General features: G+C 33.6%; 1 protein-coding gene and 1 long non-coding RNA gene across 8 annotated transcripts; both read left to right on the plus strand.

Moving 5' to 3' along the window:
* The first annotated feature begins 5201 nt into the window (after positions 1-5201).
* On the plus strand, positions 5202-6653 carry LOC110875082. Its single transcript, XR_002556501.1, has 3 exons — positions 5202-5374; positions 5930-5979; positions 6429-6653. It is a non-coding gene; the product is annotated as an uncharacterized LOC110875082 (long non-coding RNA).
* A 5787-nt stretch (positions 6654-12440) lies between these two features.
* Positions 12441-16665, plus strand: LOC110879977 (putative E3 ubiquitin-protein ligase XBAT34). Of its 7 annotated transcripts, none has more exons than XR_002559112.2 (4): positions 12441-12595; positions 12701-12804; positions 13006-13122; positions 14483-14787. XR_002559112.2 is itself a non-coding variant. In XM_035977956.1 (4 exons), the coding sequence occupies exons 2-4, from the start codon at positions 13083-13085 to the stop codon at positions 16595-16597; spliced, it is 237 nt and encodes a 78-aa protein (XP_035833849.1). In that variant the 5' UTR covers positions 12451-12595; positions 13014-13082; the 3' UTR covers positions 16598-16665. The 7 variants fall into 7 exon arrangements, 2 of the variants coding, with proteins under 2 accessions (XP_035833849.1, XP_035833848.1); XR_004868141.1 differs by having other exon boundaries at positions 13014-13122; XR_004868140.1 differs by lacking the exon at positions 14483-14787 and adding an exon at positions 13980-14455.
* The last annotated feature ends 108 nt before the right edge of the window (positions 16666-16773 follow it).

The raw sequence follows: 16773 nt of genomic DNA on the forward strand, positions 1-16773 counted from the left end.
ACAATCGCCGCAAGCCGCTAGAGTTTCAAGTCGGAGACAAAGTACTTTTGAAAGTTTCTCCTTGGAAAGGAGTAGTACGGTTCGGTAAGAAAGGAAAGCTGAGTCCAAGATACGTAGGACCATTCCCAGTAATCCAACGAATAGGACCAGTTGCCTATCGTTTACAACTACCAGAAGAATTAGCTGGAGTACATGACGTATTTCATGTATCCAACCTCAAGAAATGCCTATCTGACGAATCCCTGGTAGTACCTCTTCAAGATATAGAGGTAAAGGAAAAGCTGAAATTTGTGGAGAAACCACTGCAGATAGAAGATAGAAATCATTTATTTGAATAAAAGTTATATCGGGCCGTAGATAAAAATACAAGCATTGCATCAGGCCCATATGTAAATTTGTGATTTACCACTTACCAGCATAAGCAAACAAAATCGATGCCAGCCAACTAGACAAGTAGAAGCGACAAAACAAGTTTTTTTTTAATTGAATTAAGTTTGTTGTTGTCCAAGGTTTGCTCTCATCTCCTTGTTTTGACCCTATGTTTTTAACTTTTGATATTTGTGATTGACCCTTTGTTTTCTACGGTTTTTAAATTTCGTAAGAAAAAAAGTTGTTGAATGGGGTGTGTTTAGTGAAACTTACATGTTTCTTTTCTTGCCACGTGCCTTTCTGGTTTAGAATTGGTAATCAGGAGCAAAACGAAACCTAAATTGACTTAACACCCAGTTGATTTTATTATTCAAGAAACTAATCACAAAACTTGAACTTACAATTCATAATACCATAAGCATTTTATATAAACTAACTTATCACATTAGACTTATACTAGAATTACTAATTAATTAATATTTCAAGACATGATAATTATCACAAATAACCAAACCTTAACGTAACAGTAATCACTGTGACACTAAGCGTTATATTGTTCCACTAAGCCTTAATGTAACAGTAATCACAGTTACACTAAGCGTTATACTGTTCCACTAAGCCTTAACGTAACAGTAATCACTGTTACACTAAGCGTTATACTGTTCCACTAAGCCTTAACATAACATTAATCACTGTTCTGCTAAGCCTTAACGTAACAGTAATCACTGTTCCACTAAGCCTTAACGTAACAGTAATTAGTCCTTTAGTAATTAGTCCTGTAATCAATTAGTCTGTAACTAATTAGTCATTTTTGTTAATTAATTAATTAATTAATCAGTCCTTAATTAAAACATACTACTTTAGAGGTTCTTTAGCTTTTAAGTGTTTCGTTCAATTCAGTTCATCTTGTGAATTTGTATTGTCAGTAGTTAGCCATAGATGGCTAATATTTATTTACTCTTGTCAAGTGCATATTATAAGTCCATTTGTTAATATATGCAATTGTAGTTTTTAAGCAAGTTTCATATGTTAACTTTTTTTTTATGAAAAGTGCAAATATTTAGACTTAAAACACATTTAAATACTAATATTTATCAATATTTTAAAACATGGTAATTATCACAAATTAGTAAGACCACGTGTAGTGAGACATTATGATAATGCCTCTCTGTTGGGCGTAATCCGACATGTGGCATCCCAGTCAGCATGGGACATTATAGGATGTGAAGTTCAAAATCAGTGTAGTGGTATAATGTATCATTCAATCATTACCCAATTATTTATTTTTAATAATTTTCTTTTGAAAAAAAAAAATAAAGCAAATAATATTTCATTAACTATAAAAAATACGTTGACATCAAGACATGCAAAAGTACTAATAGTTGCGTGTACTCTATCGTGTTCGGATAACAATCTTGGTAATTATTGGTTGGTAGTGGTTGGGTGGTGTTCGGACGATATGAATTTGGGTTGCTTGGCTAAGACGGAACACCAAAAGGGGAGGGGGAATGGATGCATAATATGTTTTTGAGTAAACTTCAATTTTACACCCTAAGGTTAGGGGTCATTGGCATGTCTACCCCCCCCCCCCTAAGGAAATAATTGCAATTTTACCCCCCACTGTTTGCTCTTATGTCGCATGTTTACCCCCCGGCGTCAAAGTGGCTAATAGATCTGTTAACTCTAAGTTGAAATGACTATATTACCCTTACATTTTACCCCCCAACATTCCTGTTAAGTCGCACAATTACCCCCCCACTGGTAAATTACTAATTTGTCCTTTGTTATTACCCCCTGTACTTTGTGTTAAGACAAAACATTACCCCCTGCAACTTCCAAAACCCTTCCCGCCAAAATCAAATACCTGTTCTATGATTCTATAAATAAAAAATCTGAACCTGTTCTATGATCTGAAACCTAATTCTGATTTTTGAACACGTAATCTGAAACCTAACAAGCATACCTGCTCAAAAATCTGAAACCTAACAAGCAAAGCATTATATGCATCTGTTATACGAACTGCAGGACGAACAAAAGACTCCAAAACTGTTCCATTTAAATGCTTGAAGAAAAAATCAGCAATTAAGAACATTATACATCGGGAAGTGTAATTCAATATATTTGTAGTTGGTATAGGGTATACCTCTCTTTGCAATGTTTAAAGTCATCAGCATATATAACAGCTTCTCCATCTTTAGTTATTTTCCAAAAAGTATAACAAAAAGTATCATTTTAGATAAAAAGAATGATTCACTCAGTATTTCCCCGCTGACAAAACCTTTTTCAAACATGTTTCAGGTGATCTGTTGTGATCCAGGAAAAGTGCCGTGAAGCACTACAAGCTTAAGGAAGTGGCTCAATATAAATAAATAAATGAACATGTTTTGTAAAATAAAGATTTCCCAGTGAAATCACTTTATTGTAAATTACAGGGTTTTATCCTTAAATTATGTAATAAAATAAACGGGAAGTTTTTATTAAAAGATCCTGTATTAAAGACTTCCGTTGTCGCCTAAATTAAATACCACGGGGTTCCTGGTCCGCGGCTCTTGACCGGGTCAAACCGGGGCTAGGGCCGTGACAATGAGTAAGAAAAATTCTCACCGGATAAATGACAATTCTGAGAGTTAGAAACAGTTAGAAACACAGTTATCATAGTTCACATTTATATCAAATCAGTTATTTCTATAAGGTGTTCAAAAATCAACCAAAAATGTGAAACCTAACAAGCATACCTGTTCAAAAATCAAGCATACCTGCTGCAATGTGTTCTATACTCAAAAAATAAAGCATACATGCTGCACTAACAATTTCATTCAATGTATCTGATCATGTATGAAACCACTGCTGCTCTGACCATGTATGAAACCACTGCTGCACTAACAACCACATTCAGACATTGTAACTCACATTCAGACATTGTAACACATTCAGACAATGTGTTCTAGAACCTGATTAGAACTTATGCACATGCAAACTGTCATTTTAGAATCTGATTAAGCACACGTATGCCCAAACTGTGATAAACCAGTGTGTGTTATTTACAACCTGCAAATGCACATGAAACTGTCATCTACATGAGTGTGCTGCCCATTTTGATCAATCTGCTGATCAAACATAATGTCAAGAAACAATGAGTGTGCTGCCCATGTTGATCAATCTGCTGATCAAGATACCAACATTAACCTAGATTAGCTAAGTACTAGGTAACCAACATCAACATTTTACACAAAATGCATAAAACAACATACCCAAAATCATCATCATCATTTTAGACAAAAGCTAAATAAGTTAAGTTAGGTTAACCTACATATTACACAAAAGCTTCGATTAAGTTAAGTTAACCTACATATTACACAAAAGCTAAAAACATCTGCTCAACTCTCCGGTGGTAGATGGAAGTTGAGGACAGGCCTCCCAAACACAGAGACCACCAGGTGGACCACCAATGATGAGCTTGATAAGCTCATCGTCAGGTCAACTGTAAAAAAAACCAATAGTGAACCAAATCAGACCCTAAACCCTGTTTATAATATGATAATGACTAAATCTGACCCTGATTAACTAACATTGGCCGATTATACCTTTGGTGTGGCGGATGAGATAGCGGATTAGCCAACAAAAGACTGGCATTTAGACTGATATGAAGATAGCGGCAGTGGTTGTTGTGACCGGAGGAGAAAAATGATCGAGGAGAAGAATGATCGGACGAGTTGTTGTCGCCGGAGAGACACTGATCACCGTCGCCGGAGAAGAAGCTTGAAGGACAATGGTGGGAAGGTGGGGGGTAATTATGCTTTGTTATGTTACTTATAGAGGGTGTTGTACAGAAGAAGCTTGACATTAGTAGCAAAATGACAATTTTACCCTTTGACCATCAGCTTATAATGTTGACTGTTAAGCCACTTTGACACTGGGGGGTAAACATGCGACATAAGAGCAAACAGTGGGGGGTAAAATTGCAATTATTTCCTTAGGGGGGTAGACATGCCAATGACCCCTAACCTCAGGGTGTAAAATTGCAGTTTACTCTATGTTTTTTTATAAAGAATAAGAGAAGAGTTTGTAAAAAAGTGGGTTGAATTGGGGTTTAAATAGGTGAGAAAGTAAATAATAAAAATTGAAAAATAATTTTTTTATAACCATTGCCCAACAGTACATTTTTTCGAAAACGCCCAACTAAAAAAAGACCCGAAAACGCCCTAGGGGCGGTGGCCACAACGTTTTCCGGCGTTATGGGCCAAAAAAACCCAAATAACACACCACTACGGGTGGTCTAAACCTTAAACGCGTCCAAATAACGCACCACTATAGGTGGTCTAAATCTTAAACACATTTAATTATTCCATATATAAATAAGCAACTTATATGTGCATCATGACTTGTACCTTATGCTTGGAGAGTGTTTAAAAAAAACTAGGTTTTTCACATTTGACACGAACATCTCATATTTTACATTTTAACCCCTTTTCATTTTTTTTAATTTTACTTCAAAGTTTTTCATCTTTTATAATTTAACACAACACTTTATTATTTACAACTTTCGTACCCCATACTTTTTATCTTTAGCAAGTTTTTCGTTTTACATTCTGTAACACCCCAAATTCGTATGACACGTTCTAACGTTTTATCCGCATAATTTTTTTTATGAAAAGAAATGGTAAACATAATTTTTACCATCATTAAGGTTTTATAAATATTAATAAAAAAAAAAGAGGTCTTATGTATGCATGGATGTTACTAGAGAATTATAAAAATAAAAAGAAAGTGTTATGTTCTAAAAAGATGAAGGAGGTTAAGTGAAAATGTGAGATTAAAACACCTAACTAAAAAAAATGCCCAGTATGTGTGTGTGGGTGTATGTTCGATCGAGAGAGAGAAGCCAGGAGGAACTTCTCCTTCATAACCCTAGTCCTTCAATTCCCCACAAAATTGAAGGAGTAAAAGGCTGAGATTTCAATGCATGAGCTAGGAATCATGATTCCCTAAGTGTTATAAGTGTCAAGTAAGTTTAATTTCATGATTTGGTGATATTTGATGTAGTGGGTTTAGTGTAATCCGTGAATGCAATGTTAAATCTAGTATGAATAATGGTTGCTATGGTAGTGTAGACATCAAGATATGATAAATTCTGAATATGATGATGAATTTAGGGAAAACCCACTTATATGCTCATGAATGATTTGAAGTTGTGAAATTTTATATGTTAATTAGATGAATGTTGGTGATATTATGATAAATAGGTGAGTTAGAACAAAGTGTATATGTTTATGATGACAAATTGTGATGCTAAGAGATACATATACTAACTATGTTAATTAATGGATGAATTACAAAGGAAAACATGCTTTAAGTACTTGTACTTTATGCTTATTAATTAGTATGCACATAAGGTGTTCGATGAAATGCCTAAGTCGGTTAGGTTATGGTTTTACATGAATACTTGATGAGTTAATGTAACGTGTTTATGGTAATGATGTATGTGATTAGTAGACCTCATAAAGAAGGATAGTGAATTGTGAAAGTAATGAAAGCTAAGTGTATGAGTTATGATGTATAGGAACAAAGAAGGAGCAAGTCACTCCGAAGCGCAAGGAACTCAAGACCACGGTAAGTTCATTTGAACTTTATGTACTCTACTTGTAGATTTATGAATGATAATATTTAGTACTATGAATTTAGTGTAAGTTTCCTTTACGATTCATGATTGAATAGATATAATGAGTTTATATGGAGAAATGTCCAAAAGATAAGGTTTGAAGCAAATTGGAAAATAACCCGTTTAATGGGTTGGAATGATAAGTAGAATGATTGTTGGAATGTTTGAGAATTTGACTTGTTCATAACGGGTCAAATAACGTAAGTATAATGAAGGACTTGATACATAGCGGTTCGTTATAAATGAATCGGAAAGTGGTATGATGAATGTTTCCGAATGGAGGTGATAATGTTAGTAAAGCTATGTGATATGTTAATGGGTCGACTGATGATACGGAATTAAAAGGATTTCAATAGTTAGATATTACGAACTAACAATGTTTTGTTGTTATGAATAATAGGTAAATTTCTTGCTTGATTGCGGCGCACTCGGACCGAACACACAATGTCGACTTTTTACACGCTTCCGGTTCAAGTTGTCTATTATGTATGGGTCAAAGTTTTTATTTTGTGATATGGTGTTAAACTTGTGTTTAGTATGTTAGTATGTAGTTTGGATTTCTAAACCTTTTGTATAGGTTGTACAAAATGTTTATGGTGAACCTTATATGGTCACCACTTTGCTATTTTGAAAAATGTCGTAGAACTTAAGTAAATTGACGATGTTAAAAGCAGGGGAAAAGTTCTTAATGCAAACGGGTCATGTCAATTTTTTGTAAAATTGTAAGAATTTTTTTTGTTATTAGTCGAATGTGAAAAGTTGGGCGTCACACATTCTAAATTTTGCGAGTTAACATGTCGTAGCGTGCATGTGAGGTTCAACGTTTTTGCTATATTTTTCATATTTGACAGACCCGTCGCAACGCGTCCATTTTTCCCCTTTTGAAAAGTTCGCCGCAACGGGCGAGTCGTAAATCGACTAAGTTATTATTTTCTACGTTTTACGTTTCTGGTTAATTTCTTCGCATTAAGACACTGTAACGGGTGTGCGTGGTTCAAAGACTTTAGTCTGCTATTTTCGTCTGCTTTTCGTTCAGTGTAATTTTTATCATTTTATCTTATTTTTACGATGTTGAGAGTCGATGTGGTTGTGGCATTGGTGCTACTTGGCACGGTTTTACGAACGTTTTTAACCTATTAAATTTTTTACTAATTTTTTGTTTTAGTTTACCCCTATACTTCCTTTACTTAAAAACTATTTTTTACGTGCATATTTTATGTATGGGTATGTGTAAATATGATTTCTTCTACATTACGTAAACTTTTTTTTATAGACGAGTCAGGTCAAATATAATACGTTTTCGTTTAAAGAAACCATTTTTACGTGCATATTTCTATGTACGTTTTCGTATAAATTCAAGTTGTTCTACGTTTCGACGTAAACTTTTTTGGGAAATGATTCAGGTCAAATATAATATATTTTCGTGTTTATTTTATGTATGTTTCGTAATGTTTGTTTCGAACCGAGTGGAATCAAATTATGGTTTCTTTTTCTCCCCTTTTTTCGAAAGATCTAATTAATCCCTTTCGATTACATGTGCATATTTTCCTTCATACCCGTTACGTTTTCTTTGTATAAGTTGGGTCACATATAATACGTTATGATTGTTCGATATGAATTCCATTTACTTTACGTTTGATCCAATCATAATGCTTATACAGGTTATACTGAGTTCAACTGGATACGTCGAAATGTGTGTTTTCATATGGTTAATGCATCATATAACATTTGGACTAATCCATTCAATGTTTACGATATACCCGCGCCGCAACGCGGGCGGGTCTTAACCCTCACTACTAGAAAAATTAAAATTTATGACACCATTTTCCGTAGAAAATGCGTCACAACTCGCGATTTTCTACGAATTTGTGACGAAATGCGTATGTAGGAAAACCACTCGTAGGAAACTGGTTTCTTACGCATTTTCTACGCATTTTTCTACCCATTTCTGACAGAAAAGGGCTGTCACAAATTGCTACACATTTTCTACGCATTTTCCTACCCATTTAACGGAAGTTAATTTTTAATTTTTGCTACACAATTGTCACGAAATTTAATTTTCTACGAATTTGTGACGAAATGCATATGTAGTTAAACCACTCGTAGGAAACTGGTTTCTTTACGCATTTTCCTACCCATTTCTAACAGAAAAGGGCTGTCAGAAATTGCTACATATTTTTCTACGCATTTTCCTACCCATTTAACGGAAGTTAATTTTTTATTTTTGCTACATAATTGTCACGAAATTTAATGTTTTTTCTAGTTTTATTCTGTTTATAAAACATCCGAGAGATCAGATACAAAAGCAAATAAAACTAAAAACTATAAAATTTCAATAACATTAATCATAAATTTCAAAGTTATATGTAAACACTAATAAATAATTTAATTAACTTACACACGGTACTTATACTAGTCATAGAAGACATGAAAAAAAACTGAAAAATTGGAAATCACACACATCTCTACCTTGACTTTTAGCATTAGATGCTCAGTTTGTTGAGTCGATGAAGCAAAACTTGAATCTTGATTTAGAACTCTATGCGTAATTGATAGTTATCTTCTCGAATTTAATATATAATTCTTAAATGCAGTTATCGGTGCACCGGTCATTCAAGTAATTACTATTTATTTCATGACTACGGAAGCAGAGTCATATATTGTCTTATTTAATTAAGCATATGATAATATTTGGGAAGATTTTCAAAGAAAATTGTTCCCAATTCGTACGAATCAACAACAACACATCCAGATTCGTACCAAACGTATGCAGATTTGTATGAACATCAATTTCCAGATCTATTCAACTTCATCTTGACTGAACTGAACCTGAAGATGATGAAGGACTCAAGAGGTGATGGTTTGTTTGTGTGGGTGAGTGTCGTCGGCAGAAGGAGACGCAGTGTGGGGCGTGGTTGTCGGAGAGCGGCCGGCACCGGCTGGCATGTCGCCGGAGATAGGCTAGGTTGATCGAGAGAGAAGGGGGAAGGGGGTTTGTGGTGTGCTGCTCTTCAAAGTAAAAAGAATTTAGGGTTTAAACTAAAGCTTTTGATTCTAGAGTATTTTTAACCGTTAGATTGATTATTAGGTGAATAATGGACCATAGGATGGTGATCCATGTGAAGTTGAAGTAAAGCTTTTGATTGGCTCAATTATGTGTAAACCCTTTTTGTTTTCTTTCTTTTTTTTTTCATTTTGTAATCTTTTATTGTTAGTTTTTTTAAAATGTTTTGTATTCGACTTTACTATAAAAAGGTTTTTTTTTTTTTCTAAAAGTTGTTTTATTTTTTTTAGGAAAATGTTTTTTTTGGTAGAAATTCCAACACAAGAATTGCTATCCTAAGGAACTGACCGATACCACCCGAACAATATCGGTACCAGTAACAATATTAAATTATATGGTTTCAGTTTCGATTTCAATGAATCGATACCGTACCAAACCTAACCGATACCGGCCAAACAATATTGTACTCGAGGTACATGTATTCATTTTTATGATTTCCAATTTCGATAACTTATTTTCATTTCTTGTTAAACCCAGCCTTATCGTGGTGTTTGCCATTTATTTTATGCAATGCACAACAGGTACTCGGGTAGCTTACAATTACCAAATCATGGTTATGCATTTTATACAAATTATACAAATTTATGGTTTTCCCTTTTAGCAGTGAGTTAGATGAGGAGTTTGAATTTTGTGCTTGAATATAAATTTAGGGATTTAGTATTGTTAAAACTTGAAGTTTAAGGTTAATGAAACTATTATTGAAAAGAAAGCCATTAACTTTTGAGTGTTTACTAATGTTTATATATATTTATTTTTGATTAGATTTTGTACTTTATGATGTTCCGGACTCGACCATACAAAAAATAATTTGAATCCTTTTCTTTCAAAATAAAACCATTCATAAAAAGATTAAGGATTTTTATAAGGATGAAATTTGAAAACTTTTAAACTTATTATTAATATGGTGGATAGTAATGATTGAAAGGGAATTATGAGATGTATGGTAATAATAAAATATGGTAATAATAAAACTAGTTAAATATTTAAATATGGTAATAAATTTTCTATCACAAATGCGTAGCAAGTTGCTACACATTTCCTACGCAATAAATTTTCCATTACAAATGCGTAGCAAGTTGCTACACATTTCCTACGCAATAAATTTTCCATCACAAATGCGTAGCAAGTTGCTACACATTTCCTACGCAATATGGTAATAAATTTTCCATCACAAATGCGTAGCAAGTTGCTACACATTTCATACACAATAAATTTTCCATCACAAATGCGTAACAAGTTGCTACACATTTCCTACGCAATAATTAATAATAATGCTGATTAAACATAAAATATAATCTAAGTATAATAATAAATAATTCGTCATAAATGCGTAGCAAGTTGCTACGCATTTCTGACGCAACAATTAATATTTAAATGAATTTAACATATAAATCTAATTCCAACAAATAAATAATGGTTCCGTCGGAAATGAGTAGCAAGTTGCTACGCAGTTGCTACGCATTTCCGACATAATACTTAGAATTAGTATATTTGTCACTATTGTGTCACAAATTGCCCAAAAAAATCAAGGTCTTTTTTCCGTAGGAAATGCGTAGTAAATGTGTCAGAATTTGTGACGCATTTTTTTGCGTAGGAAATTTCCGTAGCAAAATGACCACTTTTCTAGTAGTGCCTAGTTACAAATAATTATCAACTCGACTCCTTGAGCCTCGCACGCCAAGTCGGCTTTAATCCAAAATTCCCCACAGCCTTCCCCTAGGTTTTAACTTTTCACCTTGCCTTTATATCCATCTATTTCATCCGTACCACCGTTTATTGTATGTCGAGATTAGTTTTTCGCTGCAGTAAAAGGTCTTTTTCTCTTCTTTTTTATTGTTTGTTTTAGTCAACGTACTATGGTTTTCTGTGGTAGTTATGAAACTGCTACACAGCACACGATCCTTTGTCATAAGTGTTGTTAATCTGTAATGTCTCTGTTGAAGCTTACAATTTTCTTTTACCTTATATTCGCATTACAACTGTTAATCAGTTCGTTCTTTTGAAAGCGGTTGTTACATTATTTTAGGATGATACGTGAAACTAACTAAGATGCATATTGTTTTTTTAGGGTTTGATATGTGTGGTTTTGAAGCTTGCATGTGTGTTATAAATAATAAATAAATATATTTCCTTGTTGATTCTCCAGCAATTTTTTTTTTTAAATACAGGAGGGGTGATTTGGAGCAATGGCTGCTGCTGCATCTGTGAAATCTGACGAGGAGCATTTTGAGGAGTGGATGAAACAGTACAACAAAATATACAAAACCGAAGCGGAGAAGCAGATTAGATTCAAGTCGTTTCAAATAAATCTCCGTAGTATAGAAGCTCATCTTGCAAATAAAAGCCTAAAAGCACACACCAAGGGTTTTACCAAATATTCGGACTTGACTATCGATGAGTTCTTTAGAGAGATCCTCGGATGCCCCAATGGTTGTGGTGGTTGTTTAGATGACAGTGACAGTGATGAGGACGAGGAAGAGGAAGAGGAAGAGGAAGGGGATGGGCTCGGAAGCGGGGTTGAGGGCAAGGGCGACGACGAGGTTCCTTGTTACAAAGAAGAGGCTCTAAGTAATTTTACCCATTCAAGCCAAATGATATCTTAATTACAAATGTATCTTTGTAAATAAAAACAAATAAATACTAGGTGATGACCAAAGAGGATGTTACAATGGCTATGGAAGAAAACGAAGAATCGCTTTCCATATGTATCTATTAATTTTTACCCATGATGGTTGCTTTCGATTCTCATAAAATATCACATTTCTTTTGTCTTCGTTAGGAACAAGAAAGACGTTGAGCGAGCGGCTACAAGCAATTGCAGACATCCTAAAGTGTTACAAAGATTTGAAGATCAAGCTTCTAGTGATTTTATTAGGTTTTAAGTTAATTTTATCTCGGGTAATATTACTAATTCGGATGAAGTAACCCTTTATGTTTAATAGTACGGTTAATTCTCTGTTAATCCTTTTTAGTAAGTAAATCTTCTATATGCCAATGAAGCCCAGCTCAGCTGGGTGGAGGTGTGAGGGTTTTACCCTCTGGTCACGGGTTCGATCCCGGGCTAGAGCGGTTTTCCCGCACGGGTGAGCTAAGGGGTCGACTACCAGCCGGTCGAAAGCTGGTGTGGGCTGGACCTTAGGGGGGGCCCGGGGGTCGATCCCGGGGGGCGGAGGTACTTCGTCTAGGTGTGTTCCGCTGAGCCATTCAAAAAAAAAAAAAAAAGTAAATCTTCTATATATAATAAATAAAACTAATTGTGGGACACGTGTCCAATTCTTAGAGCATTGTTTTTGTGGGTTTCCCGCTCAAATGATTGGATCAATTTTTGGGGACCCGACCCATATCAAATACGACTTTTGCTTCTTATGTTCGCTACTTTCTCCCTCTGTTATGTTTCATGAAACCCTAATAAATGCCGTCCACATGAATACCCCAAAATATTGAAGACAACACAATCTTTCAACGAATACCTTTCTAATATCCGATTCCACAATTGATCGCAGGTTTGTTCGGTCTCCCAATCATTATTTTGTGTTTCTTTTTGGTTAATTGTTAAATCCTTAGGGTTTATCATGATTCGCTACTTCCTCTCTTTTATGTTTCATCAGACTGAAACCCTAAATGTCGTCCACATGAATACCCCAAAATATTGAAGGCAACACAATCTTCCAAGGAGTACCTTTCTAATATCTGATCCCACAATTGATCGCAGGTTCGTTCGGTCTCCCAATGATTATTTTGTGTTTTTTTTTTTGTTTAAATTGTTGAGTCCTTAGGGTTTATCATGTTTCGACTTTTTGCTTAGGTTTGTTTAAAACTCCTTTGATTCACTTGAACTAAAATCAGTACTTTGTTTTTATCTCTTCGGGGTTTTTCTTTTTTTCAATTTCTAATTTCTGATTCATAATTCTAGCATTCCAGGTTTTGATAGCTCCAAACGATTCAAGGTTGCTCGAATGAGATTGACTATTTAATTCCTTTTATGTTCCCATGGCTTACATCTGGCATTTATGTGAATTAAATTCACAAGGTATGTTGTTGCTGTTGTTAATATTATTGTTTTGCTAATCTTTTTTTAGCCTATAGATATTGATCTACACATATTATTGTTTTATAGGCTAAACTGCTATATGGACTTTGTCTAACAAAATTTACACAATATTATTGTTTACACACGATGCACCTTATAAAGTTTAAATGTTATGTAATGTCGTTTAACCACTATTTCACAATTGAGTCATAGTATCAGTTTGAGTATTCTTGCAAAATTGAGTCACAATATCTTTCTTTTCCAATCAACTAGACTAGCTCAAAAGATATGGAGTGGTTGGATGGCCTCCACATATCCTATGTCACAACCTGCACATCTTAATATCCGACTTCATTTAGCCTTTCAACACTCCTACATGGGAACAATATAGGCAACTTCTGTTTTTTTAATATGTTTGAGTAGGGCTTTTATCTTAGGCATTTTTAATTTGGTTACACCCGAATACAGTTCGGTGAGTGTTGTGTGTGCATTCGGTTTGGTTGAGGACACGTTTAAGAAACATGCTTTGGCAAGCAATAAAGGTACATATATTATTTTGTGTGATCGGTTTGGTTGAGGACACGTTATAATGCGAGTTCTTTGTTTAAACAAATTCAAGTCCAAATTAAAGGTACGGATATTATTAGTTAATTATAGCTTTACATAAATCTATCTTCACTTGCTATGCCATCACAACCCAGCTTATAACTATATCATGTAATTTTAATTTTATTGTATGTACTACTACATATATTGATTTCAAATAACATAAAAATCTGTTTTAGTTACATCTTATATTCTATCGTAATTAGACACATTGCTCTATAGTTTTATTTTGTATTTTATCCGAATTTTAGCCTATTCACAGAATCACATTCAACATGGATGACATGATCGCTGAGTTTTCGGGTCGGCGGAGACGGTCCAAGTGTCAGAACAACGGGCTTTTCGAGCAATATGTTTGGCGATAATGTGGGTAGATTTGATAATATCTTCAGCTCTTTTGGTGGTGGCAGTGGTAGATCGTATGGCAGCGGTGGTGGAGTTAGGTCGGGTACTCGAAAGCTGCCCGATCTCGAGAGAAATCTACCATACCATGATAAAGCACCATTTAACCACTCTGTTGTTGTCCGAATATTTTTTGGTTGTTTGCACATAAAGGCAGCCATAATCAAAGAAGTTAACCCACTTATTCTTGTATTAGTGTTGTGTGTGTTATGCTTTTTTTGCTACACTGTTTTCTTAATTTTAGATATTTGAAATATGTCTCTTGGTTGATATTGGAAAGTATCCTTATTTAATGGGTCAAGTTGCTTGATCATAATTGCTTACACTAATTTTTTATTTTTTTTTATTTCAGTTTCCTCTAATTCGATGGTGATGAATGATGTTTGTCAAACTGCACTTTATGTGGCAAGAGACGATGGATATAGTAATGTTGTCCATGCAATTGAGGTACACATGTAGTTTATTTCACACATGACTTTGATGGATACATTTTTTTCTCATTTTTTGATATGTCATCATCTTATGTTTGGTTTGTAATGCAATTATTGTAGAACCATATAGCTTTTACCAACAATACTAAACACGAATTAAAAAAAAAAGATTGTAACTTTGTATTTTTTTATTTGATGAATTTAGTGCTTACAAGTTCTAATATAATAGAATGTTTCAACATTTATAGTCCACAATCCCATTTTGTTTGGAATTAGCTATTATGGTGTCACAACTTTTATGTACAATTATTGTTGAGCAAAAGCTATGTAATGCAATTTATTTTTCATAATTTTTATTGTATTTTTATGTCTTATACAACTTAAATTGTTCAACCGTGTATCACACGGGTAAATAACCTAGTCTATCTATATAATAAAAGAAACCTTTTTGGAGACACATGTCACTTTCTCATGCACTCTCTAATTGTGTTTTCCCACTTAAATCAATTTATTAATTTGGTGAGTTTGTTAGTTAGGATAAGGATTAAAATAGAGAAAAAAAATGATGATTTGATGATTTATTATTTTATCTCAAGTATATTTAATTTATTTGCCTTCTTTACCTTTTCTTAATTGATAACGAAACAATTTTTAATAAGAAAAATCAAGAAACATATTGAATAAAATATGAATTAGTTAATAAAAATACTATCTACTAATAATATGTTTTATTTAATCTAATTTGGTTCAAACCCAAAACTACAGAACCTGGGTCGTTATAGAGAGAAAATTTGTGATGATTTATTTTTTTTCTCTTTAACTATATTTAATTTTCTTTTCTTTTAAGTTGGTTATAAAACATGACATATTGATATGATTCGAAATTTATAATTTTTTATTAGTTCAAATTACTTTTCCATATTTAACCACTTTTATTTTATTAGTTATATATTAAACTATTACCGGACTTATAATAATTAACATGTATGAGTTGATATGGACTCTTTTTTATTTCGGAAATTGTGTAATTTATAATTCTATATTTATGATAATCTTTATTTTATAGACAAAGTTATGCAATTTATTTTCTATATTTAGATATAGAAAGATCCTAATTTTATAATCAAAGTTGTGTCATGTTTTCAAAGATTTTTATTTTTATTTTAACAAAACCTATTAAAAAATTAAGATCTTTTAGGGGGAATTTGACAACTTTTAAAATGATTTTTTTTTTAAAACAGGGTATGACAAGTGACAAGTAGGGGTGTTCATCGGGTTTTTTCTTCGGGTTTCGGGTTTTTCGGGTCGGGTTGTTCGGGTTTTTCTCTAGGAAAAATTGACCCGATAACCAACCCATTAAAGTTCGGGTTAGTCGGGTTTGGGTTATTCGGGTTCGGGTTAGTTCGGGTCGGGTTATTCGGTTTTCGGGTTTAGATGTAAAATGAAAATAAATGTTTTTTTTTAACAAAATATCATAAAAATTCATATTGTTACTTTATAAATATTATCAAAGTTCAAAGATTAATTGACAATATGCTATTATAATATTTAAAAAACCAAAAACTTAGTGTTCCATCTATTAAAGACTCAAAATCTAAACACTTTTATAAGAAAAAATCAATAAATGTTCGGGTTTTTTTCGGGTTTCGTGTTCGGGTTTTTCGGGTCGGGTTGTTCGGGTTTTTGGCCTGGAAAAAGTGACCCGATAACCGAACCATTTAAAGTTCGGGTCGGTCGGGTTCGGGTTTCTCGGGTTCGGGTTTTTCGGGTATTCGCTAATTCGGGTTCGGGTGGCTCTGAATTCGGGTCGGGTTTCGGGTTTTGGATAAAAATGAACAGCCCTAGTGACAAGGGGGTACGTTTAACTCACCCCCAATGACAACTATTATTACTTTTCCATGTTTAACTACTTTTGTTTGTATCTCCGAGTAAAGAACCGATACGAGAATTTTCTGGTAAGCTGCAACGACTCTATCTCGCTTCTGGTTATGCATTTGAAAGAGGAGGAAGATAATGACTTCAAAATATTCGAATAATCAGTTATTGGGTCTTTACCTCTTGTGGCCTTTCATTTTCTTAAATACATATCATGACAATTCTATATGTTAACAAATTACATTATACTTTATTCAATTATTATTCAACCATGCAATGCATATATTTTTTAAAACATTATTTTTTATTATTAATCATATAACATTACATTTATATT

Source organism: Helianthus annuus, chromosome 9 (assembly GCF_002127325.2).
Source record: "Helianthus annuus cultivar XRQ/B chromosome 9, HanXRQr2.0-SUNRISE, whole genome shotgun sequence".
Taxonomy (NCBI): domain Eukaryota; kingdom Viridiplantae; phylum Streptophyta; class Magnoliopsida; order Asterales; family Asteraceae; genus Helianthus; species Helianthus annuus.